Source organism: Oncorhynchus masou, chromosome 32 (assembly GCF_036934945.1).
Source record: "Oncorhynchus masou masou isolate Uvic2021 chromosome 32, UVic_Omas_1.1, whole genome shotgun sequence".
Lineage (NCBI taxonomy): Eukaryota > Metazoa > Chordata > Actinopteri > Salmoniformes > Salmonidae > Oncorhynchus > Oncorhynchus masou.
This window is the reverse complement of record NC_088243.1, coordinates 93,442,209-93,461,349: the sequence shown is the minus strand read 5'-3', so window position 1 is coordinate 93,461,349 and position 19,141 is coordinate 93,442,209. Positions and strand designations below refer to the sequence as shown.

The 19,141-nt window shown below is 46.4% G+C and overlaps 1 protein-coding gene across 1 annotated transcript in view; it reads left to right on the top strand.

Annotated features, from left to right (window-relative positions):
* LOC135527145 (fibroblast growth factor 16-like) overlaps positions 1-17,366 on the top strand; it is a 30,630-nt gene extending 13,264 nt beyond the window's left edge. Inside the window, exon 3 of the mRNA XM_064955790.1 lies at positions 15,725-17,366. Within this exon, the coding sequence (XP_064811862.1) occupies positions 15,725-15,970 (246 nt within the window). The 3' untranslated portion in view covers positions 15,971-17,366. The remainder of the gene's footprint in view (positions 1-15,724) is intronic.
* The last annotated feature ends 1,775 nt before the right edge of the window (positions 17,367-19,141 follow it).

Below are 19,141 nucleotides of genomic sequence, written 5' to 3'. Positions count from 1 at the left end.
CCTAGCGGGTCTGGAACCAAGGCCACCAGCACCAATGACATGAGAGAGAAGGGTGACTTCCCTAGCGGGTCTGGAACCAAGGCCACCAGCACCAATGACATGAGAGAGAAAGGTGACTTCCCTAGCGGGTCTGGAACCAAGGCCACCAGCACCAATGACATGAGAGAGAAGGGTGACTTCCCTAGCGGGTCTGGAACCAAGGCCACCAGCACCAATGACATGAGAGAGAAGGGTGACTTCCCTAGCGGGTCTGGAACCAAGGCCACCAGCACCAATGACATGAGAGAGAAGGATGACTTCCCTAGCGGGCCTGGAACCAAGGCCACCAGCACCAATGACATGAGAGAGAAGGGTGACTTCCCTAGCGGGTCTGGAACCAAGGCCACCAGCACCAATGACATGAGAGAGAAGGGTGACTTCCTAGCGGGTCTGGAACCAAGGCCACCAGCACCAATGACATGAGAGAGAAGGGTGACTTCCCTAGCGGGTCTGGAACCAAGGCCACTAGCACCAATGACATGAGAGAGAAGGGTGACTTCCTAGCGGGTCTGGAACCAAGGCCACTAGCACCAATGACATGAGAGAGAAGGGTGACTTCCCTAGGGGGTCTGGAACCAAGGCCACCAGAACCAATGACATGAGAGAGAAGGGTGACTTCCCTAGCGGGTCTGGAACCAAGGCCACCAGCACCAATGACATGAGAGAGAAGGGTGACTTCCCTAGCGGGTCTGGAACAAAGGCCACCAGCACCAATGACATGAGAGAGAAGGGTGACTTCCCTAGCGGGTCTGGAACCAAGGCCAGCAGCACCAATGACATGAGAGAGAAGGGTGACTTCCCTAGCGGGTCTGGAACCAAGGCCACCAGCACCAATGACATGAGAGAGAAGGGTGACTTCCTAGCGGGTCTGGAACCAAGGCCACCAGCACCAATGACATGAGAGAGAAGGGTGACTTCCCTAGCGGGTCTGGAACCAAGGCCACCAGCACCAATGACATGAGAGAGAAGGGTGACTTCCCTAGCGGGTCTGGAACCAAGGCCACCAGCACCAATGACATGAGAGAGAAGGGTGACTTCCCTAGCGGGTCTGGAACCAAGGCCACCAGCACCAATGACATGAGAGAGAAGGGTGACTTCCTAGCGGGTCTGGAACCAAGGCCACCAGCACCAATGACATGAGAGAGGAGGGTGACTTCCCTAGCGGGTCTGGAACCAAGGCCACCAGCACCAATGACATGAGAGAGAAGGGTGACTTCCCTAGCGGGTCTGGAACCAAGGCCACCAGCACCAATGACATGAGAGAGAAGGGTGACTTCCCTAGCGGGTCTGGAACCAAGGCCACCAGCACCAATGACATGAGAGAGAAGGGTGACTTCCCTAGCGGGTCTGGAACCAAGGCCACCAGCACCAATGACATGAGAGAGAAGGGTGACTTCCCTAGCGGGTCTGGAACCAAGGCCACCAGCACCAATGACATGAGAGAGAAGGGTGACTTCTCCTAGCGGGTCTGGAACCAAGGCCAACAGCACCAATGACATGAGAGAGAAGGGTGACTTCCCTAGCGGGTCTGGAACCAAGGCCACTAGCACCAATGACATGAGAGAGAAGGGTGACTTCCCTAGCGGGTCTGGAACCAAGGCCACCAGCACCAATGACATGAGAGAGAAGGGTGACTTCCCTAGCGGGTCTGGAACAAAGGCCACCAGCACCAATGACATGAGAGAGAAGGGTGACTTCCCTAGCGGGTCTGGAACCAAGGCCACCAGCACCAATGACATGAGAGAGAAGGGTGACTTCCCTAGCGGGTCTGGAACCAAGGCCACCAGCACCAATGACATGAGAGAGAAGGGTGACTTCCCTAGCGGGTCTGGAACCAAGGCCACCAGCACCAATGACATGAGAGAGAAGGGTGACTTCTCCTAGCGGGTCTGGAACCAAGGCCAACAGCACCAATGACATGAGAGAGAAGGGTGACTTCCCTAGCGGGTCTGGAACCAAGGCCACCAGCACCAATGACATGAGAGAGAAGGGTGACTTCTCCTAGCGGGTCTGGAACCAAGGCCAACAGCACCAATGACATGAGAGAGAAGGGTGACTTCCCTAGCGGGTCTGGAACCAAGGCCACCAGCACCAACAACATGAGAGAGAAGGGTGACTTCACTTGGGGGTCTGGAACCAAGGCCACTAGCACCAACGACATGAGAGAGAAGGGTGACTTCCCTAGCGGGTCTGGAACCAAGGCCACTAGCACCAATGACATGAGAGAGAAGGGTGACTTCCCTAGTGGGTCTGGAACCAAGGCCACCAGAACCAATGACATGAGAGAGAAGGGTGACTTCCCTAGTGGGTCTGGAACCAAGGCCACCAGAACCAATGACATGAGAGAGAAGGGTGACTTCCCTAGCGGGTCTGGAACCAAGGCCACCAGCACCAATGACATGAGAGAGGAGGGTGACTTCCTAGCGGGTCTGGAACCAAGGCCACCAGCACCAATGACATGAGAGAGAAGGGTGACTTCCCTAGCGGGTCTGGAACCAAGGCCACCAGCACCAATGACATGAGAGAGAAGGGTGACTTCCCTAGCGGGTCTGGAACCAAGGCCACCAGCACCAATGACATGAGAGAGAAGGGTGACTTCCCTAGCGGGTCTGGAACCAAGGCCACCAGCACCAATGACATGAGAGAGAAGGGTGACTTCCCTAGCGGGTCTGGAACCAAGGCCACCAGCACCAATGACATGAGAGAGAAGGGTGACTTCTCCTAGCGGGTCTGGAACCAAGGCCAACAGCACCAATGACATGAGAGAGAAGGGTGACTTCCCTAGCGGGTCTGGAACCAAGGCCACTAGCACCAATGACATGAGAGAGAAGGGTGACTTCCTAGCGGGTCTGGAACCAAGGCCACCAGCACCAATGACATGAGAGAGAAGGGTGACTTCCCTAGCGGGTCTGGAACAAAGGCCACCAGCACCAATGACATGAGAGAGAAGGGTGACTTCCCTAGCGGGTCTGGAACCAAGGCCACCAGCACCAATGACATGAGAGAGAAGGGTGACTTCCCTAGCGGGTCTGGAACCAAGGCCACCAGCACCAATGACATGAGAGAGAAGGGTGACTTCCCTAGCGGGTCTGGAACCAAGGCCACCAGCACCAATGACATGAGAGAGAAGGGTGACTTCTCCTAGCGGGTCTGGAACCAAGGCCAACAGCACCAATGACATGAGAGAGAAGGGTGACTTCCCTAGCGGGTCTGGAACCAAGGCCACCAGCACCAATGACATGAGAGAGAAGGGTGACTTCTCCTAGCGGGTCTGGAACCAAGGCCAACAGCACCAATGACATGAGAGAGAAGGGTGACTTCCCTAGCGGGTCTGGAACCAAGGCCACCAGCACCAACAACATGAGAGAGAAGGGTGACTTCACTTGGGGGTCTGGAACCAAGGCCACTAGCACCAACGACATGAGAGAGAAGGGTGACTTCCCTAGCGGGTCTGGAACCAAGGCCACTAGCACCAATGACATGAGAGAGAAGGGTGACTTCCCTAGTGGGTCTGGAACCAAGGCCACCAGAACCAATGACATGAGAGAGAAGGGTGACTTCCCTAGTGGGTCTGGAACCAAGGCCACCAGAACCAATGACATGAGAGAGAAGGGTGACTTCCCTAGCGGGTCTGGAACCAAGGCCACCAGCACCAATGACATGAGAGAGAAGGGTGACTTCCCTAGCGGGTCTGGAACCAAGGCCACCAGCACCAATGTTAGGCCCAGTCCTGAAGAAAGCCTAACCCCTCCTCCCTAGGCACTTGGTATGGTACGGTTAGTTATCCCTGGACAACAGATGAAGAGTGATGAATGGTACGGTTAGTTATCTCTGGACAACAGTTGAATGGTACGGTTAGTTATCTCTGGACAACAGATGAAGAGTGATGAATGGTAAGGTTAGTTATCTCTGGACAACAGATGAATGGTACGGTTAGTTATCCCTGGACAACAGATGAAGAGTGATGAATGGTACGGTTAGTTATCTCTGGACAACAGATGAATGGTACGGTTAGTTATCTCTGGACAACAGATGAAGAGTGATGAATGGTAAGGTTAGTTATCTCTGGACAACAGATGAAGAGTGATGAATGGTACGGTTAGTTATCTCTGGACAACAGATGAAGTGTGATGAATGGTATGGTTAGTTATCTCTGGACAACAGATGAATGGTATGGTTAGTTATCTCTGGACAACAGATGAAGAGTGATGAATGGTTCACCAATCAGGGCCTTGATTGACTTGGTAACAGTAATGAAAACAATTCTTTGGGACCATCCAGTGACATGACAACTGATTCACAGAAACCTGGACAATGTTCTTGAACCGTGTCTAAAACATCCATGTAGGATATTCTGAGAGCATGGTAACCATGTTCTGGTTATGCTCTGTTTAACGTTAAGGGAATGTTGTCCATCTCCAATGACAAAATGTGCTTAAAAAGGTTCTCAGAAAGTTTTTGTTGACATAGAATGTTCCCCCTGACAGGCAGAACACTGGACACTCAAACATTACAAAAACGTTCTCTCGCCCTAGAATTGTTAACTGGGTATGTGCCTGGCCTCCCGGTGTGTGTTTGCAGACAACACCCCTCCACACAGCCCTGACCCCTGACCCCTAACCCCTAACCCCTAGCCCCTTCAGTCAACCATAACCTGCCGGCTAATTCACAGAACTGTTTCAGAACGCCACCTCTATTTGTGTAAACACATTCATCTGCTGGTCAAACACATTCATCTGCTGGTCAAACACATTCATCTGCTGGTCAAACACATTCATCTGCTGGTCAAACACATTAAACACATTCATTTGCTGGTCAAACACATTCATCTGCTGGTCAAACATATTCATCTGCTGGTCAAACACATTCATCTGCTGGTCAAACACATTCATCTGCTGGTCAAACACATTAAACACATTCATCTGCTGGTCAAACACATTCATCTGCTGGTCAAACACATTCATCTGCTGGTCAAACACATTAAACACATTCATCTGCTGGTCAAACACATTCATCTGCTGGTCAAACACATTAAACACATTCATCTGCTGGTCAAACACATTAATCTGCTGGTCAAACACATTAAACACATTCATCTGCTGGTCAAACACATTATGCTGCTGGTCAAACATATTCATCTGCTGGTCAAACACATTATGCTGCTGGCCAAACACATTCATCTGCTGGTCAAACACATTAATCTGCTGGTCAAAACACATTAACCTCTCTGGGCAACCCGACGCGCTAGCGTCCCACCTTGCCAACAATAAATGCAAATGCGCTACGCCAAATGCTAATAGCACTCGTTAAAACTCAAACGTTCATTAAAACACACATGCAGGGTACTCCTATATGTCCCATAAACATCACAATTACATCGGTCCTTGTAAACCCAAAATGTCCATTTATGAAGACTGTGTGATCCGGGAAAAACACTGTTTATAAACGCAACGTTATTTTTTTAAATTAAAAAAGTTGCCTATAAACTTTGACAAAACACTTCAAACTACTTCTGTAATCCAACTTTAGGTATTAGTAAACGTTAATAAACGATCAAATTGATCACGGAGAGATCTGTATTCAATAGCAACAAGTTTGGAAAACGTAGTCCACTTTCCCCCTTCCATTTCTTCCTGCTGTGTACCCGATGAAAGGCTGTGCCTATTACTCATATGACCAAGGATTTAGCTGCATAGAAAACACAACACTGGCGACATCGTGTGGAAGCTGTAGGAACTGTAAGCCCATCGTTATCTATTATACCTTGCAATAGACAATATAGAGACTGGCGGATTGATTTTTTCTTCGTTGATTTTGTGATCAGGTTTCCTTGTGATTTTGACCACGAAACACGTTCTGTTATAGTCACAGACATCATTTAACCAGTTTTAGAAATTTCAGAGTGTTTTCTATGCACACATACTAATCATATGCATATACTATATTCCTGGCATGAGTAGCAGGACGTTGAAATGTTACGCGATTTTTAACAGAATGTTGAAAAAAGTAGCCCGATCTCTAACAGGTTTAAACACATTAATCTGCTGGTCAAACACATTATGCTGCTGGTCAAACACATTAAACACATTAATCTGCTGGTCAAACACATTAATCTGCTGGTCAAACACATAAAACACATTCATCTGCTGGTCAAACACATTATGCTGCTGGTCAAACACATTAAACACATTATGCTGCTGGTCAAACACATAAAACACATTCATCTGCTGGTCAAACACATTATGCTGCTGGTCAAACACATTAAACATATTATGCTGCTGGTCAAACACATTATGCTGCTGGTCAAACACATTATGCTGCTGGTCAAACACATTATGCTGCTGGTCAAACACATTAAACACACTATGCTGCTGGTCAAACACATTATGCTGCTGCCTGCAGTCCAAGTGTCCCAAATGGCACCCAACCATCTTCTATCTTATGCTGTCAGGTTATACCCCGCTCAGCCAAACAGCAGAGAGCTGGGCCAAGAGGGCAGACTATTCAGATACCCCAGAGGTTGGGCGAGCTCACACACACACACACACACACACACACACACACACACACACACACACACACACACACACACACACACACACACACACACACACACACACACACACACACACACACACACACACACACACACACAGACAGACACTGAAACACACCCACCCTGACAGAGTGGTGTTGTCAGGCTATTGGGTTCTATTGTTCTGTCCTGTTGTGTTCTATTATTCTGTTGTATTGCTCTGTCCTGTTGTGTTCTATTATTCTGTTGTATTGCTCTGTCCTGTTGTGTTCTATTATTCTGTTCTATTGTTCTGTCCTGTTGTGTTCTATTGTTCTGTCCTGTTGTGTTCTATTGTTCTGTCCTGTTGTGTTCTATTGTTCTGTCCTGTTGTGTTCTATTGTTCTATCCTGTTGGGTTCTATTGTTCTGTCCTGTTGTGTTCTATTGTTCTATCCTGTTGGGTTCTATTGTTCTGTCCTGTTGTGTTCTATTGTTCTATCCTGTTGGGTTCTATTGTTCTGTCCAGGTAGGATAATTATATTGTATTGTTGTAGACTAGTCAAGGGAGGATCATTATATTGTAGACTAGTCAAGGGAGGATCATTATATTGTAGACTAGTCTAGGGAGGATCATTATATTGTAGACTAGTCTAGCGAGGATCATTATATTGTATTGTTGTAGACTAGTCTAGGGAGGATCATTATATTGTAGACTAGTCTAGCGAGGATCATGATATTGTAGAGTTGTAGACTAGTCTAGGGAGGGTCATTGTATTGTTATAGACTAGACTAGGGAGGATCATTTTATTATAGACTAGTCTAGGGAGGTTCATTATATTGTAGACTATTCAAGGGAGGATCATTATATTGTAGAGTTGTAGACTAGTCAAGGAAGGGTCATTGTATTGTTGTAGACTGGTCTAGGGAGGATCATTATATTGTAGAGCTGTAGACTTGTCAAGGGGGATCATTATATTGTAGACTAGTCTAGGGAGGATCATTATATTGTAGACTAGTCTAGGGAGGATCATTATATTGTAGACTAGTCTAGGGAGGATCATTATATTGTAGAGTTGTAGACGTCCAGGAAGGATCATTATATTGTAGATTTGTAGACTAGTCGAGGGAGGATCATTATATTGTAGACTAGTCTAGGGAGGATCATTATATTGTAGAGTTGTAGACTAGTCTCGGGAGGATCATTATATTGTAGAGCTGTAGACTAGTCAAGGAAGGGTCATTGTATTGTTGTAGACTGGTCTAGGGAGGATCATTATATTGTAGAGCTGTAGACTTGTCAAGGGGGATCATTATATTGTAGACTAGTCTAGGGAGGATCATTATATTGTAGACTAGTCTAGGGAGGATCATTATATTGTAGACTAGTCTAGGGAGGATCATTATATTGTAGAGTTGTAGACGTCCAGGAAGGATCATTATATTGTAGATTTGTAGACTAGTCGAGGGAGGATCATTATATTGTAGACTAGTCTAGGGAGGATCATTATATTGTAGAGTTGTAGACTAGTCCAGGAAGGATCATTATATTGTAGATTTGTAGACTAGTCGAGGGAGGATCATTATATTGTAGAGTTGTAGACTAGTCTAGGGAGGATCATTATATTGTAGACTAGTCTAGGGAGGATCATTATATTGTAGACTAGTCTCGGGAGGATCATTATATTGTGGACAAGTCAAGGAAGGATCATTGTATTGTTGTAGACTAGTCAAGGGAAGAGCATTATATTGTAGACTAGTCTAGGAAGGATCATTATATTGTAGACTAGTCTAGGAAGGATCATTATATTGTAGAGTTGTAGACTAGTCGAGGGAGGATCATTATATTGTAGACTAGTCTAGGGAGGATCATTATATTGTAGAGTTGTAGACTAGTCCAGGAAGGATCATTATATTGTAGATTTGTAGACTAGTCTAGGGAGGATCATTATATTGTAGACTAGTCTAGGGAGGATCATTATATTGTAGACTAGTCTCGGGGGGATCATTATATTGTGGACAAGTCAAGGAAGGATCATTGTATTGTTGTAGACTAGTCAAGGGAAGAGCATTATATTGTAGACTAGTCTAGGAAGGATCATTATATTGTAGACTAGTCTAGGAAGGATCATTATATTGTAGAGTTGTAGACTAGTCGAGGGAGGATCATTATATTGTAGACTAGTCTAGGGAGGATCATTATATTGTAGAGTTGTAGACTAGTCCAGGAAGGATCATTATATTGTAGATTTGTAGACTAGTCGAGGGAGGATCATTATATTGTAGAGTTGTAGACTAGTCTAGGGAGGATCATTATATTGTAGACTAGTCTAGGGAGGATCATTATATTGTAGACTAGTCTCGGGGGGATCATTATATTGTGGACAAGTCAAGGAAGGATCATTGTATTGTTGTAGACTAGTCAAGGGAAGAGCATTATATTGTAGACTAGTCTAGGAAGGATCATTATATTGTAGACTAGTCTAGGAAGGATCATTATATTGTAGAGTTGTAGACTAGTCTAGGGAGGATCATTATATTGTAGACTAGTCTAGGGAGGATCATTATATTGTAGACTAGTCTCGGGAGGATCATTATATTGTGGACAAGTCAAGGAAGGATCATTGTATTGTTGTAGACTAGTCAAGGGAAGAGCATTATATTGTAGACTAGTCTAGGAAGGATCATTATATTGTAGACTAGTCTAGGGAGGATCATTATATAGTAGAGTTGTAGACTAGTCTAGGAAGGATCATTATATTGTAGACTATTCTAGGGATGAGTGTTATATTGTAGACTCGTCTAGGAATGATCATTATATTGTAGACTAGTCTAGGGAGGATCATTATATTGTAGACTAGTCTCGGGAGGATCATTATATTGTGGACTAGTCAAGGAAGGATCATTGTATTGTTGTAGACTAGTCAAGGGAAGAGCATTATATTGTAGACTAGTCTAGGAAGGATCATTATATTGTAGAGTTGTAGACTAGTCTAGGAAGGATCATTATATTGTAGAGTTGTAGACTCGTCTAGGAAGGATCATTATATTGTAGACTAGTCAAGGGAGGTTCATTATATTGTAGACTATTCAAGGGAGGATCATTATATTGTAGAGTTGTAGACTAGTCTCGGGAGGATCATTATATTGTAGAGCTGTAGACTAGTCAAGGAAGGGTCATTGTATTGTTGTAGACTGGTCTAGGGAGGATCATTATATTGTAGAGCTGTAGACTTGTCAAGGGGGATCATTATATTGTAGACTAGTCTAGGGAGGATCATTATATTGTAGACTAGTCTAGGGAGGATCATTATATTGTAGACTAGTCTAGGGAGGATCATTATATTGTAGACTAGTCTAGGGAGGATCATTATATTGTAGAGTTGTAGACTAGTCAAGGAAGGATCATTGTATTGTAAACTAGTCTAGGGAGGATTGTTATATTGTAGAATAGTCTCGGGAGGATAATTATATTGTAGACTAGTCAAGGGAGGATCATTATATTGTAGACTAGTCAAGGGAGGATCATTATATTGTAGACTAGTCAAGGGAGGATCATTATATTGTAGAGTTGTAGACGAGACTAGGGAGGATCATTATATTGTAGAGTTGTAGACTAGTCAAGGAAGGATCATTGTATTGTAAACTAGTCTAGGGAGGATTGTTATATTGTAGAATAGTCTCAGGAGGATCATTATATTGTAGACTAGTCAAGGGAGGATCATTATATTGTTGTAGACTAGTCAAGGGAGGATCATTATATTGTAGAGTTGTAGACAAGTCTTGGGAGGATCATTGTATTGTAGACTAGTCAAGGGAGGATCATTATATTGTAGAGTTGTAGACGAGACTAGGGAGGATCATTATATTGTAAAGTTGTAGACTAGTCGAGGGAGGAGCATTATATTGTAGAGTTGTAGACTCGTCTAGGAAGGATCATTATATTGTAGACTAGTCAAGGGAGGATAATTATATTGTAGAATAGTCAAGGGAGGTTCATTATATTGTAGAGTTGTAGACTAGTCCAGGAAGGATCATTATATTGTAGATTTGTAGACTAGTCGAGGGAGGATCATTATATTGTAGACTAGTCTAGGGAGGATCATTATATTGTAGACTAGTCTAGGGAGGATCATTATATTGTAGAGTTGTAGACTAGTCCAGGAAGGATCATTATATTGTAGATTTGTAGACTAGTCGAGGGAGGATCATTATATTGTAGAGTTGTAGACTAGTCTAGGGAGGATCATTATATTGTAGACTAGTCTAGGGAGGATCATTATATTGTAGACTAGTCTCGGGAGGATCATTATATTGTGGACAAGTCAAGGAAGGATCATTGTATTGTTGTAGACTAGTCAAGGGAAGAGCATTATATTGTAGACTAGTCTAGGAAGGATCATTATATTGTAGACTAGTCTAGGAAGGATCATTATATTGTAGAGTTGTAGACTAGTCGAGGGAGGATCATTATATTGTAGACTAGTCTAGGGAGGATCATTATATTGTAGAGTTGTAGACTAGTCCAGGAAGGATCATTATATTGTAGATTTGTAGACTAGTCGAGGGAGGATCATTATATTGTAGAGTTGTAGACTAGTCTAGGGAGGATCATTATATTGTAGACTAGTCTCGGGGGGATCATTATATTGTGGACAAGTCAAGGAAGGATCATTGTATTGTTGTAGACTAGTCAAGGGAAGAGCATTATATTGTAGACTAGTCTAGGAAGGATCATTATATTGTAGACTAGTCTAGGAAGGATCATTATATTGTAGAGTTGTAGACTAGTCTAGGGAGGATCATTATATTGTAGACTAGTCTAGGGAGGATCATTATATTGTAGACTAGTCTCGGGAGGATCATTATATTGTGGACAAGTCAAGGAAGGATCATTGTATTGTTGTAGACTAGTCAAGGGAAGAGCATTATATTGTAGACTAGTCTAGGAAGGATCATTATATTGTAGAGTTGTAGACTAGTCAAGGGAGGATAATTATATTGTAGAGTTGTAGACTCGTCTAGGAAGGATCATTATATTGTAGACTAGTCTAGGGAGATTCATTACTGTATATTGTAGAGTTCTGGACTAGTCTAGGGAGGATCATTGTATTGTAGAGTTGTAGACTAGTCTAGGGAGGAGCATTATATTGTAGACTAGTCTAGGGAGGATCATTGTATTGTTGTAGACTAGTCGAGGAAGGAGCATTATATTGTATACTAGTCGAGGAAGGATCATTATATTGTAGACTAGTCTAGGGAGAATCATTGTATTGTAGAGTTGTAGACTAGTCTAGGGAGGATCATTATATTGTAGACTAGTCTAGGGAGGATCATTATATTGTAGACTAGTTAAGGGAGGATCATTATATTGTAGAGTTGTAGGCTAGTCAAGGGAGAATCATTGTATTGTTGTAGACTAGTCTAGTGAGGATCATTATATTGCATTGCTGTAGACGAATCACCTGACCTCTCCCCTGCCTATCAGCTGACCTAACCCCTGCCTATCACCTGACCTCTCCCCTGCCTATCAGCTGACCTAACCCCTGCCTATCACCTGACCTCTCCCCTGCCTATCAGCTGACCTAACCCCTGCCTATCACCTGACCTCTCCCCTGCCTATCAGCTGACCTAACCCCTGCCTATCACCTGACCTCTCCCCTGCCTATCAGCTGACCTAACCCCTGCCTATCACCTGACCTCTCCCCTGCCTATCAGCTGACCTAACCCCTGCCTATCACCTGACCTCTCCCCTGCCTATCAGCTGACCTAACCCCTGCCTATCACCTGACCTCTCCCCTGCCTATCACCTGATCTCTCCCCTGCCTATCACCTTGCCTATCACCTGGCCTCTCCCCTGCCTATCACCTGACCTCTCCCCTGCCTATCACCTGACCTCTCCACTTCCTATCACCTTAACTCTCCCCTGCATATCACTTGACCTCTCCCCTGCCTATCACCTGACCTCTCCACTTCCTATCACCTTACCTCTCCATTGCCTATCACCTGACGTCTCCCCCGCCTATCACCTTACCTCTCCCCCGCCGATCACCTGACCTCTCCCCCGCCTATCACCTGACCTCTCCCCCGCCGATCACCTGACCTCTCCCCCGCCGATCACCTGACCTCTCCCCCGCCGATCACCTGACCTCTCCCCCGCCGATCACCTGGCCTCTCCCCCGCTTATCACCTGACCTCTCCACGTCCTATCGCCTCTCCACTCCACTTCCTATCCCCTGACCTCTCCACTTCCTATCAGCTGACCTCTCAACTGCCTATTACCTGGCTTCTCCCCTGCCTGTCACCTGACCTCTCCCCTGACCTCTCCCCTGCCTTTCACCTGACCTCTCCCCTGCCTTTCACCTGACCTCTCCCCTGCCTTTCACCTGACCTCTCCCCTGCCTTTCACCTGACCTTCACCTGACCTCTCCCCTGCCTTTCACCTGACCTCTCCCCTGCCTTTCACCTGACCTCTCCCATATTACCTAGACAACCAGGTGAGGTGAGGGGAGTTCCTTAATAAGACCTAGACAACCAGGTGAGGGGAGTGCCTTAATACAACCTAGACAACCAGGTGAGGGGAGTTCCTTACTGAGACCTAGACAACCAGGTGAGGGGAGTTCCTTACTGAGACCTAGACAACCAGGTGAGGGGAGTTCCTTACTGAGACCTAGACAACCAGGTGAGGGGAGTTCCTTACTGAGACCTAGACAACCAGGTGAGGGGAGTTCCTTACTGAGACCTAGACAACCAGGTGAGGGAGTTCCTTACTGAGACAACCAGGTGAGAGGAGTTCCTTACTGAGACCTAGACAACCAGGTGAGGGGAGTTCCTTACTGAGACCTAGACAACCAGGTGAGGGGAGTTCCATACTGAGACAACCAGGTGAGGGGAGTTCCTTACTGAGACAACCAGGTGAGGGGAGTTCCTTACTGAGACAACCAGGTGAGGGGAGTTCCTCACTGAGACCTAGACAACCAGGTGAGGGGAGTTCCTTACTGAGACCTAGACAACCAGGTGAGGGGAGTTCCTTACTGAGACAACCAGGTGAGAGGAGTTCCTTACTGAGACCTAGACAACCAGGTGAGGGGAGTTCCTTACTGAGACCTAGACAACCAGGTGAGGGGAGTTCCTTACTGAGACCTAGACAACCAGGTGAGGGGAGTTCCTTACTGAGACCTAGACAACCAGGTGAGGTGAGTTCCTCACTGAGACCTAGACAACCAGGTGAGGGGAGTTCCTTACTGAGACCCAGACAACCAGGTGAGGGGAGTTCCTTACTGAGACCCAGACAACCAGGTGAGGGGAGTTCCTTACTGAGACCTAGACAACCAGGTGAGGGGAGTTCCTTACTGAGACAACCAGGTGAGGGGAGTTCCTTACTGAGACAACCAGGTGAGGGGAGTTCCTTACTAAGACCTAGACAACCAGGTGAGGGAGTTCCTTACTGAGACCTAGACAACCAGGTGAGGGGAGTTCCTTACTGAGACCTAGACAACCAGGTGAGGGGAGTTCCTTACTGAGACCTAGACAACCAGGTGAGGGGAGTTCCTTACTGAGACAACCAGGTGAGGGGAGTTCCTTACTGAGACAACCAGGTGAGGGAGTTCCTTACTGAGACCTAGACAACCAGGTGAGGGGAGTTCCTTACTGAGACAACCAGGTGAGGGGAGTTCCTTACTGAGACAACCAGGTGAGGGGAGTTCCTTACTGAGACCTAGACAACCAGGTGAGGGGAGTTCCTTACTGAGATCTAGACAACCAGGTGAGGGGAGTTCCTTACTGAGGGAGGAGGGAGGCAGTAAACGTGTCCAGGCCAATTGGCAAAACAGTCCGATATGCTCTAGACAGCCAGTGTGCCGCGGCTAGCAGGCTAGCGGATGGGCCTTCAGGGGACGTCGCAACGGAGGAGCCTGTTGAAACCCCTCGGGCGGATTACATCGGTAGACCAGTCGTGATGGCTCTGTGTCGGCAGTGAAAGGGGCCTAGGCCAATTGACAAAATTTGTACGAGGCTAGTTCCAGGCTCACTGGTGCTTGCTTCGGGACAGAGACGTTAGCCAGGGGGTAGCCACTCGGATAGCAGCAAGCTAGCTGTGATTATCCAGGTGAAAAGGTTCAGAGCTTGCGATAGGAATCCGGAGATGTGGAGAAAAAGCAGTCCGGTATGATCCGGCTTGACTCACGCTGTACAGACTGGCAGGAGTTGACCGCGCTAAGGTTAGCTGATGACCGCTAGCAGTGGCTAGCTGACTACTAGCTAGCAGCTAGTTAGCTGGCTCGTTTCTGTTGGGGGTTCTGGGTCTAAAGTATAGACAATAGCAGATCCATACCACATTGGGTGAGGCGGGTGGCAGGAGAGTATGTTGAAACGGAGGTAAAAAATATATACAAAATATATACAGAAGGAAAAAAATATATATACTCGGGACATGACAAGACAAAGACGTCTGAACTGCTACGCCATCTTGGATTCATGTATGGGCTGTAGCACCCTATTCCCTATGAGGTGCACTACTTTTGACTAGAGACCAATAGTAATCCCTATGGGTCGTAGTGCAGTATAAAAGTAATAAGGGATCATTAGGGACTCAAGACCCCCTAGTCTATCATAACCAGCACCTGCCTCACAGAGCCTGGAACACTTTCCATTGGTTCAATTTAGCTGATTGGGGACCTAGGAACCCTACCACAAGGCAGCAGGCTTTCTCTCCCTTAGTTCCACCTTCTTACCTTCTCTCACCCCCTCAGTAGGCTTTCTCTCCCTTAGTTCCACCTTCTTACCTTCTCTCACCCCCTCAGTAGGCTTTCTCTCCCTTAGTTCCACCTTCTTACCTTCTCTCACCCCCTCAGCAGGCTTTCTCTCCCTTAGTTCCACCTTCTTACCTTCTCTCACCCCCTCAGTAGGCTTTCTCTCCCTTAGTTCCACCTTCTTACCTTCTCTCACCCCCTCAGTAGGCTTTCACTCCCTTAGTTCCACCTTCTTACCTTCTCTCACCTCGTCAGCAGCTCTATGTTGTTGATTATTGTGTTATGAACTGTTGCTGTGAAATTTCCTCCTCAAACTGTTGGCAAAATATTAATAACATATAAATGAACTAATCCATGAATTATATCCTAATGAAGCTACTGTATGGACACCACACTCAACCATCTCTCCCTCTCTTCCGCAGAAGAAGTTAACAGCAGAGTGCGTGTTCAGAGAGCAGTTTGAGGAGAATTGGTACAACACATACGCCTCTACGCTCTACAAACACACCGACACCGGACGCTTCTACTACGTAGCGCTCAACAAGGACGGCTCGCCACGGGAGGGGGGGAGGACGAAGAAACACCAGAAACTAACGCACTTCCTGCCTCGGCCTGTGGAGATAGAGAAGATCCCCCAGGCTTACAGAGATCTGTTCCAATACAGGTGACCAGGGCTGAGCCTGGGAGAGAGGGATGAGGAGGAGGAAAGGGAGGAGAGTTTGGGACTAAGGACAGGACTCAATACTCCCACTGACCTCGCTCCCACACCTCCAGCCCCACTCCCCCTGTGAAGGTGTTTACGTATTGCCCCTCCAGCCAAAAGGTCCCCCTCCCATTCCTCCGAATGGACCACCAACAAGAGAGATAAACATAGCTTGTGTTCCTGGACGTTAAACACTATGAGAGGACTGTTTGACCTCAGAGGGGTCAGAGCAGAGTGTAGGAGACGCTCTTCTCTCCAGCCACTGAGGAGAGAGAGGGGGAGTCCTACTAGAGGGGGGGTGTTATTAGGCCCATAAGACCTCACTCTGGAGGAGAGCACAGGGTTGAGAGGAGAAAATCCCTTCTCTGAACGGATATGGAGGGAGAGAGACTGGACTGGCATCAGGCCTGTATGACTGCCTAACCCACCCTGGGATAACCGCAGGTTAAAACCACCTGAAGAAGACAAAGACTTTTCCTGATGAGAACCACTTTTATACATAATAAGATAATTAACCAGCATTCACTGCAAATAAGAAAGGGTTTGGGGTTAGTCCTCATCAGTTCGAGTAAGGGGTCTGAGGACTATTAATGAACAAGTAATGGAAAGTTGATCAGACTAGCTGAGATGACCAGTGGACACTACTCTAGCCAAGCCATTCACCACAGCAACCAGAGAACTCCAGGGAGCGAGGGAGGGATTGACCAATGGAAGTTGAGAATGTCAGTGTGTTCTAAATCAACTTGTAGAGAGAACTTATCTTCTGACTAATCATTGTGATGTCAGAGTGTTCTAAATCAACGTGTAGAGAGAACTGATCTTTTGACTAGTTATTGTGATGTCAGAGTGTTCTAAATCAACCTGTAGAGAGAACTGATCTTCTGACTAATCATTGTGATGTCAGAGTGTTCTAAATCAACGTGTAGAGAGAACTGATCTTCTGACTAATCATTGTGATGTCAGAGTGTTCTAAATCAACGTGTAGAGAGAACTGATCTTCTGACTAGTCATTGTGATGTCAGGGCTGAGCTGGGAGAGACAGAGAGTACACTACTACTTAGAATGTATATGTGATGGAGACAGATTGGCCATGAGGGAGCATCCAGGTGTAACAGGGTTGGCAGAACTTGGCACATAAGTTAAATGATCAATGTAAAGAGATGTGATGAGCTGGGATACATGTAATACTTTTTGACTATGTGATAAATGTAAAACATGAATTCAGTTGGTACAGTCAAGGACATGGATGGTGCAGCTAGATTGCATTTCAATTAAATGCAGATGACAACGAATGAGAAATCCTGAAAAGAATAGGCTTTTATTGAGACAAACTTGATACACTATATACACAGCAGTATGTGGACACCCCTTCAAATTAGAGGATTCTATTTCAGCCACACACATTGCTGACAGGTGTATAAAATCAAGCACACAGCCATGCACTCTCCATAGACAAACATTGGCAGTAGATTGGCCGGTAATGAGGAGCTCAGTGACTTTCAACGTGGCACCGTCATAGGATGCCACCTTTTCAACAAGTCAGTTCATAAGATTTCTGCCCTGCTAGAGCTGCCCCCGGTCAACTGTAAGTGCTGTTATTGTGAAGTGGAAACATCTAGGAGCAACAACGGCTCAGCCGTGAAGTGGTAGACCACACAAGCTCACAAAACTGGACCGCAGAGTGCTGAAGCACGTAGCACATAAACATTGTCTGTCCTCGGTTGCAACACTCACTACCGAGTTCCGAACTGCCTCTGGATGCAACGTCAGCACTGTTTGTCGGGAGCTTCATGAAATGGGTTTCCATAGCTGAGCAGCAGCACACAAGCCTAAGATCACCATGCGCAATGCCAGGCATCGGCTGGAGTGGTGTAAAGCTCACCGCCATTGGACACTGGAACAGTGGAAACGTGTTCTCTTGAGTGATGAATCACGCTCCACCATCTCTGACCTCAACACCATCAAACACCTTTGGGATGAATTGGAACGCCGACTGCGAGCCAGGCCTAATCACCCCCAACATCAGTGACCGACCTCACTAATGTTTGTGGCTGAATGGAACCAAGTCCCTGCAGCAATGTTCCAACATCTAGTGGAAAGCCTTCCCAGAAGAGTGGAGGCTGTTATAGCAGCAACGTTCCAACATCTAGTAGAAAGCCTTCCCAGAAGAGTGGAGGCTGTTATAGCAGCAATGTTCCAACATCTAGTGGAAAGCCTTCCCAGAAGAGTGGAGGCTGTTATAGCAGCATTGTTCCAACATCTAGTGGAAAGCCTTCCCAGAAGAGTGGAGGCTGTTATAGCAGCAATGTTCCAACATCTAGTGGAAAGCTTTCCAGAAGAGTGGAGGCTGTTATAGCAGCAACGTTCCAACATCTAGTAGAAAGCCTTCCCAGAAGAGTGGAGGCTGTTATAGCAGCAATGTTCCAACATCTAGTGGAAAGCCTTCCCAGAAGAGTGGAGGCTGTTATAGCAGCATTGTTCCAACATCTAGTGGAAAGCCTTCCCAGAAGAGTGGAGGCTGTTATAGCAGCAATGTTCCAACATCTAGTGGAAAGCCTTCCCAGAAGAGTGGAGGCTGTTATAGCAGCAACGTTCCAACATCTAGTAGAAAGCCTTCCCTGATGAGTGGAGGCTGTTATAGCAGCAATGTTCCAACATCTAGTGGAAAGCCTTCCCAGAAGAGTGGAGGCTGTTATAGCAGCAATGTTCCAACATCTAGTGGAAAGCCTTCCCAGAAGAGTGGAGGATGTTATAGCAGCAAAGGGCAGGACCAACTCCATATTAATGCACATGATTTTGGAATGGGATGTTGGAAGAGCAGGTGTCCACATCCTGTTGGTCTTGTAGTGTAGTTCCTAACTTCTGGCAACAGAGAGGGGAAAACATCTGACAATCTCCAATGAAAGACATATGAAGATGAAAGAGGATTTACTAATTGCCTCTACAGGGTCAACATGACTTCCCCCCTTGAGCAGGCCAACCAAACAGCCTTCTCCTCTCTGATACAGTTTATCCTCAAACTCATAATAGTAGCAGATGTTGTGGCATCTAGAAAGACTAGGAGATGCTGTATGTAGACTACAGTGAGGTTACACCACTAGACTACAGTGAGGTTGCACTACTAGACTACAGTGAG